The sequence below is a fragment of the Ursus americanus genome, chromosome 15, assembly GCF_024610735.1.
Source record: "Ursus americanus isolate L20-20 chromosome 15, mUrsAme1.1.p, whole genome shotgun sequence".
Lineage (NCBI taxonomy): Eukaryota > Metazoa > Chordata > Mammalia > Carnivora > Ursidae > Ursus > Ursus americanus.
In genome coordinates, this window is record NC_142141.1 from 54,054,762 (window position 1) to 54,068,636 (window position 13,875).

General features: G+C 41.8%; 1 protein-coding gene across 3 annotated transcripts in view; it reads left to right on the forward strand.

The window, feature by feature from the left end:
- The window catches only part of DNAH5 (dynein axonemal heavy chain 5), a 259,271-nt gene that overhangs the window by 114,497 nt on the left and 130,899 nt on the right, over nucleotides 1-13,875 (forward strand). For all 3 annotated transcript variants that reach the window (XM_087867971.1, XM_045787153.2, XM_087867972.1), the window contains 4 exons: nucleotides 2,916-3,072; nucleotides 6,443-6,655; nucleotides 7,387-7,611; nucleotides 9,003-9,175. In XM_087867971.1, the coding sequence (XP_087724097.1) occupies nucleotides 2,916-3,072; nucleotides 6,443-6,655; nucleotides 7,387-7,611; nucleotides 9,003-9,175 (768 nt within the window). The remainder of the gene's footprint in view (nucleotides 1-2,915; nucleotides 3,073-6,442; nucleotides 6,656-7,386; nucleotides 7,612-9,002; nucleotides 9,176-13,875) is intronic.

The following is a 13,875-nucleotide window of genomic DNA, read 5'->3' on the forward strand; positions in this document are numbered from 1 at the left end:
AAGCCCTTGCTGGATTTGTCCTGCTGTTGGAATAATAGGACTTAGGGCTTCTTCCATCACTGGAACCAGATCTTGTAAACATTCTCATACAGCCCCTGCTTTTTAAAATTAATACACCTAACTCTTCTGATTTCCTTCTTGGATAAACAACCAAAGAGGCAAAATATTTCATTACATGCAACCAAGAACAATATGAACAATGTAATGTACACACGTAGTCAAGATTATATAGAAATGAGAGCTTCATATATCTATCGGTGTACACACACACACACACACGCACACACGCACACACACACACACACACACACGTGTGTATGGAGGCTGGGTGAATTCCAAGAGTAACAGATATTTTTCTTTTCCTTTGGCTAGTCAAGAATCATGTGAGCAGAAATATGTTAAATAGTAATATTGTAAAAACAGTTAACTACACATGCTTTCATTTGTAATTTATTTTTATTGAAGTATAATTGACATGCAACATTATATCAGTTTCAAGTATACAACAAAACCACTCGCAAGCAAATCCTCCAAAATAAATTTTTAGAAAAATACACTCCCAGTTATGAATGACTTGATATGCTTCATAAAACTGTTGAACGAAGTCAAGTGACTGTTGAAGGATATTTGACAAAAGAAGGAATTTTCTTTTCAAATGGTTGATGACGTGGCATTCTTTTTAACCATCACGATCAGCATGGCCAGCTGTGTGGTAGCACCTCTGAGGGTTCTTGGGTGGAGACCTGGCTTGACGGCTGTGCAGTCTACCACCAGAGTCAGGCCAGAGGGAAAGAGGAAAAGGATTAGAAAGGTTCCATGCTCTCAGGGCTCTTCATGTTGGAAAGGCTGAGGGGCACGGATCACTAGGACATCATGCGGGACTCAGTTGCCCCTGAGAAACTTGCTGAGGAATCGTATCACTGGTCTACTTCCAAGCTGAGTTTGTTACTTTTCTTCACTTCCTCCTCTCCCACCTGCCACTGTAGACACACCCTCATGCATACAAACACACTCCTTTTTTTCTTTTTTCTTTTTCATTCTTTTTTATCATGCTCTACTCCATCACTTGGCATTCTGGCATTCTTTTATAACTCCTCAGAGGAAAAAATCTACTCTGAAATTATTCACAGTTTTTACTGAGCTTTTCATGGCTTTTGATTGTGTTCCCGAGAGGTTATGGGCCAAAGTATATAGTTCTGGCATAAACACTGGAGTATTAATGTTTCCACAAAAGAACATTCTTCCCAGCCAATGAAGATCTGCATCAATAGGAAGGGACTTCTGACAGGTCGGGAAGAAATTGTCTTGTCTGCTTTATCACAGAGGTTTGGTCGTCGCGTTCCACATGCCTCCTTTCATCCTTGTCTCACTGGATAGACAACGTTATCTGGTTCCTCAACAGAATCAGACTAGGTTACTCTGAAGGGGGCAGTAAGTAAGGGGGAGGAATTGATAAGAATTTTTTATGCTTACCAATAAGAATAAAGAATAGGGAATTCCCTATTCTCAATAAAGAGTAAAGATAAGCTTCTACGAAGAAGATGGACTGGGATATTTAAAATAAAATGGCCTATTTAGAATAAGGGAAGCAAAAAGCTAAAACGAACAACATAAAACACTCTGAGCATAGAAGTAAGACTTTAGGAAAATGAGCAGCCTTATCCTGCCCCCTCTCTGAGGCCAGACTGTGTGCTTTTATTCACATGCCAAAAGTGAATAAATCCAAATTGCCGAAATGATCATTTGTAGAGTGTATTTTACCGAGTATTTCATGAGCCAACGTTGAGGAGGAAGATTGCATCACATGCAGAAACCTCGTCCATTTCTGTCACTTTAGAGGCACCTCACTTCCACAGTCTACCTTTCTGTCTCCTTCCTTTCTTTGCCTCTTTCAGCCTCTGAGAAAAGTCCTCTCTTTTGTCTTAAGGAATTTGGCTCTTGCCCTCATGCTGGGCCTCTCACTCAATGACACACAGGTCTAGCATTTGACCAGGTAGGGGCGGCCAAGGGTTCCCCATGTGTGGCCTCAAGGGAGCCAGCTGGCTCAGCTTCTGGTCTACCCCGTCCTTAGTAAAAACTCTACCTTCCTATGAAGAGAAACTGCCTCTATGCAATAAGAATATTTCCCCCATGATTTTACACAGGAATGAAACAATAATACACATGACAAGGAAGGAATAGAAATTAAAAAAAAAAAGACAGGAGTAAAAGGGATTTCTGGTAAGATTTCAAAAAGAAATTACAATGAAAACTGCAATAATTATATTGAAATATGCAAGGAAATGAAGTTACAGAGGTATCGATATGAAAATAACAAAAAAATATATCCATAACATAAGGAGTCACCATAAAATAAAGCAAATATAGAAACGAAAGCACAGTTGAAAGCAGGGCAATGACAGGAACATTCCTTGGGTTTCAGTAAATCCTGGAGCAGAGAGCAGTGCCAGAGCCCCTTCCACAGTGTATTCAGAGCTGGATTTTGCTTCTGCTTCAGCGATGGATTCATTGCCTTCTTTAAGATACAATCCCAAGAATGAGATGCAGCCTTTTGCTGACACGGCACCATGCTTGCAAACAAACCTCAACCCCCCCAAACTCCCTGTGTGTAATTGCTCCTGCTCCCCACCAAGAAAGTACAAGATTTTCCAGACGAAGTCAAGTGTATACCTTACACTTGTCAAAAATGAAGAAATTCTTCTATCAATCCTGGAAAAAAAATTGTTTTGTTTCTCATCAGAATATGGCACGCTACTTGGCAAGATGAGGAATCAAACAAAACCAAGACGTTGACAGTATGTGGGAAAATTAGATAGTCTCAAGATCTTTCCGCCTTTTCCCATCCAGATGAATTTATTTCCAGAAAGGCCTGCTTTGTGTATTTATACAGTTTCTCTGTGCCTCTCCCCACGTAGATACTTGGAGAAAAAACGACTGTGCTTCCCTCGGTTCTTCTTCGTCTCCGACCCTGCGCTTTTGGAGATCCTGGGACAGGCATCGGACACACACACTATACAAGCCCATTTGCTGAATGTGTTTGACAATATCAAAGCCGTCAAGTTCCATGACAAGGTTTGCCTACTTCTAATTGCTGGCCAGCACTTGCCATCTCTTAAATCTCCACTGTCTTTACAAAATAGCTCCCTGGGGTGTACAAAGGGTGGCTTCCCTGTCCGTTCGCACTCAGCCAGTGATTAAAAACGAACTTCCAGGCCCCATTTGCCTTCAGAATTGTGTGATTTCTTAATCTCCAAAGTGTAAATTTGAGTAGCAACTAGTTTAAATATGATTAGGAATGCACGACTGTGTGTCGCATTCATGGTTTTGCATGCCAAGCTAGCTGTTTAGAAATTCGACAAAACAAAGAAACCAATTGTTCAGAAAATAACGCCTTCACTAAACAGAATTACCTCAGTGACTGGATTGTTTTAATCAGCTTTCAGAAGTTTTTGGCATGATCATCGTCCCCGTTTCTCATCATGCTTGATGGAAACCTGTTATTTTTTTTTTTTAAACACTTCCAAAAAGTTTCTAGAATCATGGGGTTGTGGGGAACCCAAGAGAAGCCATTCAATGAGAGGATGACGCCATTTGCCTGGCTGCCAGAAGATAGTGCCTGATCCATCCCTTTACCCGCAATTCCCTGAGAAAGTGACCCTTCTAGTTTGACTGTGTGTTCCCTCGTCCCCTGGGGCTTCCTGTAAACCCTTGGTGCCATTCATCTGTTCATCCTAGCATGCGGTTGGCACTTGCTGAGCAACCTCCGTGGGCCGGATGGTGTGCATAACATGGGAATACACAGGCCTCAGGGAACTGTGCTCAGTGGGGTCTGTCTAGAGTACAGTCGCTGCAGTGTGGGGCCTGTTGCATCACAAGCAATCAAAAGCCAGTCATGTAAGTCCAAGCCTCTGGGTATGTGCCAGGAAGGGTGCTTGTCCTGGGGTTCCAAGGAAGAATTTGTCAAAATCAATGCTGAAGTCGTTTTTATGCAGTGCAACATTCATCAGAAATTTGGCAACTTAACAGTTGATAATTATTGATTTGCTGTGCTTGTGTTATGCACAGAAAGCATGGGGATGCTGTCAGGGGAGCCTTCACCTGGTGTCAGGGGTGTAAGGGAAGGCTTCCTACAGAGAACGTGGTGCTTGAACTGATGTTTTGAAGTGAAACATACCCAAGCAGGTGGGGAAGTGAAACATGGCCCGTTCAGAAGAAAGGGCAGGCACAAGGGTCTGAAGGTGTGAGCAACCGGGGTGTCAGAAGTGTGGGCGTGTGAGGGATTGTATTGGTTTGCTAGGGTTGCTCTGGACTGACAACAGAAATGTATTCTTTCACAGTTCTGCAGGCTAGAAGTCTGACCTAAGGTGTCAGTGGGATTGGTTCCTACTGGAGGCTCCGAAGGAGAAGTTATTTCATGCTTCTCTCCTGGGTTCTGGTGGCACTTGGCAACCCTGGATGTTCCTTCGCTTAGGCACGTGTCACGTTGCTGTTTTGTCCTCACATGATGTTTTCCTTGTGTGTCTGTGTCTCAATTCCCTTCTACTTGTAAAAACACCAGTTATCGGATTAGGTAGGGTCCACCTTCATCTTAACTTGATGACATCTATAAAGACCCTATTTCCAAATAAGGTCCCATTCACTGGCGCTTTGGACTTCAACATATATTTTGGTGGTACACTTTTTAACCCATAACTTGCAGCGATGAGCAAAGGGAAAAAGGGGAGAAGGAGTCATGGACCAGATTCCAAAAGGCCAAGGGCATCACACTACGGAATTGCACTTCGTCCTGAACATAACAGAAGGCACTGGAGGTTTTTACACAGGGAAGTGACCTGATGTGTGTTTCAGAAAGATGTTCTGGCTCAGTGTCAGAGGGAGACTAGAAGGGGAGGGGGCAGGGAAACCAGTGTCAGAAGTGATTGCACAGGAAGGGTAGAAAAGGCTGAGCTGCTACAACAAAGCCTTGACGAAGGGAGTGGGTAGAGACGACAGTATGGACTTAGTGGTTTAAAATCATTGTTTCTTGTAGATTTACTGGATATGTGCATTGAAAGAAGCACCGAATCATGCAGGCATTTCTCCCTGATGCTTTGCTCAAATCCTTTTGCAATAGGACTTGAAGTTCTAGAGGGAAGCTTCTCACTGTCTCATTGTACAGTGAGGACAAATTAAACTTTCTCATTTTTAGCCACTGTTCATAGCAATTATTTCTTAAAACAAATAGCATTGCTTTTTTTGTCATTTGTTTCCACAACCAGGGACAGATCCTGTTTTAGTGGGTCCCAGCTCTTATAAAATGATAAATACAAATTTATATTGAGGAGTTGGAAAGGGACCCTGTAAGTGACAGGCTGTGGAACTTCAGTCCTATGAGCTTCTTGGTAGGCCACGTCTGTCTACAACTAGGGAGGGTTCGTTAATATAGTCCTAAATTGGAGCTCAAGGGAACAATATTCCACTTACCAAAGAACAATAATGACAACAAACATTTGTATTTACTCAGTAGTTTGCTTTATTTGGTTTACTTGTCATGAACAGCCTGTGAACTGGGTGGGGAAGCAGGACAGACTTTTTTTTTTTTTTTAAGATTTTATTTATTTATTTGACAGAGAGAGAGACAGCCAGTGAGAGAGGGAACGCAAACAGGGGGAGTGGGAGAGGAAGAAGCAGGCTCCCAGCGGAGGAACCCGATGTGGGGCGCGATCCCAGGATTCTGGGATCGCGCCCTGAGCCGAAGGCAGACGCTTAATGACTGAGCCACCCAGGTGCCCCAGGACGGGCATGGTTTTTAATGGACTAGTTATAAGCAGAACATTTAGTCTCCGAGATGTGTCCCCCACCATTGCGTGGTCAACGAATGACAGAGCACCATGTGAGCCTGTATTTTAGTAAATAGGACGCTATTCCCACGAGACCATACTGCATGGAAACTGGGGTGAGAGGACCAGATGAGGAGCTGGGTTTGAATCAGAAGTTATGCGCCACCAGGAGCTCTCATAAGGAGCACACCATTTACTACAGAATTGGACTTAACCTGGTAAGGTGTTTGCATTGATCATATTGACCTGGACATTGCCAATGTCGCCTTGGTAATAAGCTTGTGGTGTGGACAACAGGCTCTTATGGTGTCGCATTTCATTTGGGGAAACTAGACGTTTTTTGATCATCAGCTTTGTACTGAGTAGTTCTCTTAGAAAACAAGCTTTCCCCTCTCAGGTATAGACTATTTGGAATTGACTTAGTATTCCCTTTTAGATTTCATGGGTAACTTCTTTTTGTTGGTTTGAAATTGATTTTATATCATCTTTTGCCTTTTATTTTATAATCTGTATCTTAACTTCCTTTGGGAAGGATAACATTGACAAGAGGGCAGCAGAGGGATTCATTCTTTATGTGAATATAGCTGGGTGGTTTTTTTGTTTTTTTTTGGCTTCTACCGTAGATCTATGATCGTATTCTGTCAATCTCCTCTCGAGAGGGCGAGACTGTTGAATTGGATAAGCCTGTGATGGCAGAGGGTAATGTGGAAGTTTGGCTTAATTCTCTCCTGGAGGAGTCTCAGGCCTCCTTGCATCTTGTGATTCGCCAGGCAGCTGCAAATATTCAAGAAACAGGTTTCCAGCTGATTGAATTTCTTTCTTCCTTCCCTGCTCAGGTCAGTGTATTGAAATTGGAAAGTATTTTCTATGGAATAGTCATTTTAGATCTCATACATTGTCTGTTGTAAGCTACGCAACTGGCTGTAATTTAAGACTGGACCAGAATTAAGATTTTCATAAGAATTTCTTAATACACATAAGTTTAAAGGTTTCAGCTGCAGATTATATATATATATGTATATATATATAGTCTTACATATGTTATATATATGTTTTCTTTTTATTTTTTTAACTTAAAAGGTTTTTTCTTACTGAATCTCTTTAATAAATAAATCAGAAAAAAGTACTGCATGTATGCTTTGCCAGAAAGACAAGAAATGTATTTTAGCATTAGAATGCAGAAAATGATGTTTTCTTAGCCATTATGATCAATAAAGATTTTGTGAATATCTACCATGTGTAAACCTTGTGTTCAAGGAAAACAGGTTTAAGACATATTCTTTCCCTTCCGGTAACTTAAAGTCTATATAGCAAGGAAATATGACTTTAACAGTAAATGATTTAAAATTATAAGGAAAAAATTGTGGATGCATCATGAGGCTGTATGTAATTGCCAGGTGAACAGTATGAATAGAATTTCCATAGGTTTCCAAACAATGAATCAAGTTGATGTAATCAAGGATGGCCTTACATTTGCATATTAATCACCATTATTCTCTTATTGTAATTTCTGTTTAAATATATTAATATGCTGTATACACTCATAAAGCTTTTTTGTTTCCATAAGGTTGGATTATTGGGAATTCAAATGATATGGACACGGGATTCAGAAGAAGCCCTCAGAAATGCCAAATTTGATAAAAAAATCATGCAGAAAACCAATCAGTCTTTTCTGGAGCTATTGAACACATTGATAGGCATCACAACAAAGGATCTGAGTTCCATGGAACGAGTCAAATATGAGACTTTGATTACTATTCATGTGCACCAAAGGGATATCTTTGATGACCTGGTAAAAACGTTATAAATGCTATGTTATATACAGAAAAGCAAATACTAGGTTCTGTCTCTGTTTACTCACTGGAACTGGTTTGAATGAATTCAAAGAATAGGTTAGATTCAGGCAAAGGGTCATCTTCATGATGAGACATTGTCAGATTTTCTTTTTCGGTCTTTAACCGAAATTTCAGTGCCATGTCGATGATCTCTGCTAAGGTGTTATTGAGCAATTCGAGTCTATTTTTAAAATTATTTATGTGATCATTGTTAACACTAAACTTACAGGTAGCATCCTAAAAAGCTTTCATTTGTCTTGTGCTCCCGTTAGTTCGTAGTTAAGGATTACCAATTTCTTGTTGTAGAGAAATAAATAACAGCGCTAGTAGAGTTGCTCTGTGCTTCCTCTAAGGCTTTTGATAAATCCCATCTTTAACAAATTTTGCTACCTTATATGTCATTGATTGCCAGTGGCCTTTCCTGATATGGTTGGTGACGTTCAGGTGTCATGCAGATTTTTGCCTGTAAAGAGAGGACAGAGTGGCAAACAGAGTTTAGTAGCCATAGAAAACAGAAAGTGTAAAAAGAAATGAAATTTGTCCTCTACTCTAAAATAGGACATTAGATAAGAGGCCAGAAGCTCTTATTTTCATAATAATTTGCTAAATCATGTCTCACCCCATTATGTAAAAAAGATCATAAAAGATTGGTTCTGATGTACTGGGAGGAAGTTCTTTCAAGCTGCTGTGGTCTAATCTCCTCTCTTAAAAGTTAAGCACACCATTTTCCTCTCTGAGAAATAAAGAGTTCGAGATAATTTTAGATTTATTATTTGTCAAAGAAAAACGATTAAAAAGGCTTAAAATTGTGGTTAAAAAATTCAGGCAAAAGCATTGTGGGACAATAACCTGCCATTTGGATGTTAGACATTTTGGCCTGCTGCAAATCCTAGGAAAAACAATGAATGGATTAAAAAAAAAACCCAACAGTGTATTTTGTCATAATCATAAGAGATGCCTTTTTCCCAGTGAGATTGTTTGATTCTGTCTTTGTATGCCAGGGCATGTTTTTTGTAGATTGTACTTTTTATAGTTAGGGCTGTGGTATGGGCATTGAAGGGCGCAATGAGAGAAATGAATCTCTTACTATTAAAATACGGCCTGCTATTTCAATTGGTGGGCACAATTAGGGATTTCTCCTGAATTTTTCTATTCCCGAATCTTCTAAAGTGTCCTTTCTGCTGATCAGTAAATGAACGGGTTGCACGGTGATGCAGTTGACATCTCCGAACCAGTTGGGTTGTCTCTGAGTTCCATTTGCATCCCACTATGATCTACATGAATGGTAGTGTGCATATTTAATACGTGGTTCTCATCTCAGCTTTAACGTATATCTTTTGCATTTCAGTGTCACATGCATATCAAGAGCCCTACAGACTTTGAGTGGCTGAAACAGTGCAGATTTTATTTTAACGAAGATTCTGACAAGATGATGATCCACGTCACAGATGTGGCTTTCATATACCAGAATGAATTTTTAGGCTGCACTGACAGGCTTGTCATAACTCCACTCACAGACAGGTGATGGAAGGGTTCTGTGATTCCACAACCTCTCTCCCTCCGCTCCCTCCGCTCCCTCCCCGACATTTTTATTCTCTTGAGTTACTCAGGGGATTTCTGCTTCATGTCTCTTTAGGGTTTAGAGGCTCTTTTATACCAAAGTCTTTGAAATTCGGTATTTTTAGCTTTACATGTGGGTCTTTGCTTAGGATTTAGATTTGTAACTGAAATGCTTTGTTTCCTTTGCTTTCAGTCTTAGGGAGGCTAAGTTTAAATGACCTCAGTGGACATCAAATGGGCAAGGAAAGGAGTTAATTGCCATGTGTCCATAGGTGGAAATCACAGTTGGCCTCGGGGGCTGCTTTGGGGACGGTGGCACCTGCTGTTGTTAGCAACAGTTAAGATGGTTTTTTAGAAGGAAAGAAATTGAGTATCAATCCAGGTGAAAAGTGATGGGGAGGACGGTGGCCTGGACACGGGGAGCTCTCGGTTGTCTTCTGCCTCTCATGCAAAAACTGCTAGCCAGAGGCGCCTCACAGCTTCCCCAGCCTCAGTTTCTTCATCTATCAGATGAAACAGGCTGTCTCTAAGAGTCCTTCCATGGCTCATGGTCTGTAATTCCCTTAGTCCCTTTTGAACTTCAGGGCATCCACTAATTGTGCATACGCTCTGCTCCAGGACGCCCTGAGTACCTGTTTTGGACAAAATGGCTGAAGGCTAAAATCAGTATTTGGTCGAAGTAGAAGCTGAAGCTGGATATCATTCATTTTCATGAAGTGAAAGTCTGGGCTATTAGATTAAAAATATTATCAGACAAAACAGAAATTTGACATAACAACCCTGTTGCTCCCATGCTGCTCGATTGCTCGAATGTTCCTTCTGCTTGTTCGTGATGCTAAATGCAATGCTGACTTTGAACAGAGAGGTTTCATTGTCATTCTCCCCCTCTCCATCCTCTTTCTAGTCCTTCTTATGCCCGGATTGAAGATGATTTCTTTTTAATAATAATTTTTTATTATGTTATGTTAGTCACCATACAGTACATCCCCAGTTTTTTTTTTTTTTTTAAGATTTTATTTATTTATTTGACAGAGATAGAGACAGCCAGCGAGAGAGGGAACACAAGCAGGGGGAGTGGGAGAGGAAGAAGCAGGCTCATAGAGGAGGAGCCTGACGTGGGGCTCGATCCCATAACGCCGGGATCACGCCCTGAGCCGAAAGCAGACGCTTAACCGCTGTGCCACCCAGGCGCCCCCCCAGTTTTTGATGTAAAGTTCCATGATTCATTACTGTGTATAGCACCCAGTGTACCATGCAATACGTGCCCTCCTTAATACCCATCACCAGCCTATCCCATTCCCCCCACCCCCGAAGCCCTCAGTTTGTTTCCTAGAGTCCATAGTCTCTCATGGTTCGTTCCCCCTTCTGTTTACCCCCCCTTCATTCTTCCCTTCCTTCTCCTACCGATCTTTCTGCTATTTCTTATGTTCCATAAATGAATGAAACCATATGATAATTGTCTTTCTCTGCTTGACTTATTTCACTTAGCATTATCTCCTCCAGTCCCGTCCATGTTGCTTCAAATGTTGTGAAATTGTTCTTTTTGATGGCTGAGTAATATTCCATTGTATATATGGACCACATCTTCTTAATCCAGTCATCTGTTGAAGGGCATCTCGGCTCCTTCCACAATTTAGCTATTATGGACAATGCTGCTATGAACATTGGGGTGCATATTACCCCAAAGATACAGACAGATTGAAGATGATTTATACTGATGTGCTTGGACGTCCAAGCAGTATCTGTCTTTGTTTTGAAGTGCAGAGGTGGCTAATCACAAAATATGACCAATTCCTTGAAACATTAGAAGTCTGACACATGTCTTCTTGGGCTAATGTCAGGTGTCAGCAGGGCTGTGCTCCCTCCTGGAGTCTGTAAGGCAGAGCCCACTTCCTGTGCTTTTAGGTTGTTGGCAGAATTCCTTTCTTGGCAGTGGAGGGCCCGCCGCTCGGTTTTCTTGCTGACTGTCAGCAGAGGGCTGTTCCCAGATTTGGGAGCCTATAGCGTTCCTTGGTTCATGACCCCGTCTTCCATCTTCACAGACAGCAGTGGTGCTTTGAGACCGGTTTGTGCATCGACTCTCTCCTGTCTTCAGTCCTGTGTCTGACCTGGTCTTCTGCCTCCCTCTTCCCCTCTCAAGGACTCATATGATTAGACTGGGCCCAACAGATAATCCAGGGTAATCTCCCCTCACAAGGCCTTTGACATTATAGCTCCAAAGTCCCGTGAGTCATTCAAGGAAACTTATTACAGGTTTCAGGGATCAGAACAGCTCTGGGGAGCTGTGATGCTGCCTCTTGCACTCTCTCCCCTCTCTGGGAAGGTGCCATGCAGATTTTCATATTCTCAGTGCACTAGTCATTCATTACTCCTTTTCATCTTTCCCAGCACTCTTTTCTTTTTGATCCTCTGTCTTCACACAGCTTCCGGGACATCACACTCTCCTGGCTCTTCACACTCTTCCGGTTGTCCCTTTATACCCCTTCTTTTGGTTCCCTTTATCTTCCTGGTCTAAACGTAGAACATGCCAGGACACTTGTCCATCTATGCTCACTGCTCAGGGGATCTCATGTGGCTTTAAGTGTCATCCAGTTGTGGACTCCCCAGTCTGCACCCAACCAGGGCCTCTCCCCTGAACTCCAGACACATATATCCACTTGCCTGAGTAACGTGTCCACTTGGATGCGTGCGGGGAATTTACACTTACCATGTTTGATTGCCCCCCACAAGCCCGCCTTCCTGTGGTCTTCCCCATTTTAACAAATGGCGATTCCATCCTTTGGTTGCCCAAACCAAAATCCTTGGAGCATCCTTGATGCCTTCCTTTTTTTTCTTGCTTCATTATCCCATCTATCATCAGGTTTGCTCAGCACCATTTTCAGAATTCATCCAGGATGTGACCACTTTTTACCTCTTTGCTGTTGTCATGCTGCTCCAGGCCACCATGATCTCTAGCCTGGATTATTGCCATAGTCTTGTAACTGGTCTCCCTGCGTCTGCCATTGCCTCCCCCCAGAGTCTGTTGTCAATTCAGACACTGGGATATAAGTCTTGTTCTGTCACCTCTTTGCTTCAGTCCCTCCACTATCTTTCTGTCTCACCCACAATAAACCCCAGTGTCCTCATGTTGACCTGCAGGGCCTGGTATGAGTTGGCTCCAGCTGGTTTTCTCTTTCTTTTTCCTCATTCAGCTCCGGCCACTTGCTTCTTGGCTGTTCCTTGGACAGCACACTTTTGCTTCAGAGCCCTTACACTTGCTGTTGCCTTGACCTGGAATCCTTCTTCCCTTTAGTACTCTCATAGCTTGCTTCCTCACCTCCTTCTGGGCTCTGCTCAAATGTCACCTCAGAGGGGTCTTCATACCCCCCACATGAAGCAGTGATCCCCTCATCCCTTGCCCTGCAACCAGCTTTATTGTTTCTGTTTCCTATTTTTAAATAACTTGTTTCCTTCCTTTAGGATGTTAGCTAAAGAGCTGACATGGACTTCCCGTGATTTATTTACTATTCCTAGAATAGTGCTGTCACATTATAGGTGCTAAATAAGCATTTCCCGAATGAATGCAAGAAATGTTTATTTTCAGAGTCACATCTTTGTGGTGAAAAATTTAAATAGTACAAGGACATACAGTTGAAAGTATGAGAGTAATTTTTTTTCTGTTTCTAAAAAACAACAGTTTATTTCCTTTCCTTCTAGAAATTTCTAATGCTTGTTTGTCAAAATTCTTTTTAATTTTTACATAGAGTTATAGACTATACAGAGTTCTCTGCAGCTTAATTCTTTCATCATGTTCATTGTCTTGTACATCTTTCTGTATCAAAAAAAACTTGAGAATTTTAAAAACAAAGTAGGTATCTATAAATATATAAATAGAAGTGATTCCAAAGTTTGTCTCAGCCTGTCTCTCCCTAAATGTTCAATTGCTTTTTTTTCTTTATCTTAATTATGGGAGAAGTGAGTCACCATTTTTTTTTTTCTTTTTTTCGGTCACTGGGATTCCACAGCGAGATTTGCTGCCCTTTTACAGAAGAATTCTTCACTAAAATTAATACTTACAAAAATCAAAGATCAGGGGCATTGATCTTCTTGTCAGTCTTTTGCTGATTGCCCTGTGGAAATTCAACAACGTTGGTGGCTTTAGTCTCTGGGAAGCTCACCATTAGATGGATGGAGCTGCTGATATTCCAGATTAGATAAAATAGTTGTTCTAATTCACTAAAAATATATAGCACCGTTCTCTGAAAGCTCATGGTAGTTTTCATGGCTAGTCCTTCCTTCCACTCTGGGCACAAGCAGAGAAGACCGGAGTCATTCCTACTACACCGTCACACAGGCAGAGGGCAGCAGAGATCAAAGGCTGGTGGAAGCTTCTTATTGCTTGATAAGAAATGTGGACAGGTCTACATGTTGTGCCCTGGACTCTGCCCTCAACAGCTGTGTGTCTTGGCCAACACACCTAACCTCTCTGATTCCCTCCGTTTGGAATCACTGTGTGGACTAGAGGCGATGGATGTAGGCGCCCAGGCCTGGCAGCCAGTAAACGTATTACAGTTGCTGTGACTCTGCTTTCTCTCAGTCGTCAATAACACGTTCTTTATCGGTGTTGCCTTTTGTTTCTCCATAAGCATGTTCTATCATCAGAGTCTATAATTAAACCAAAG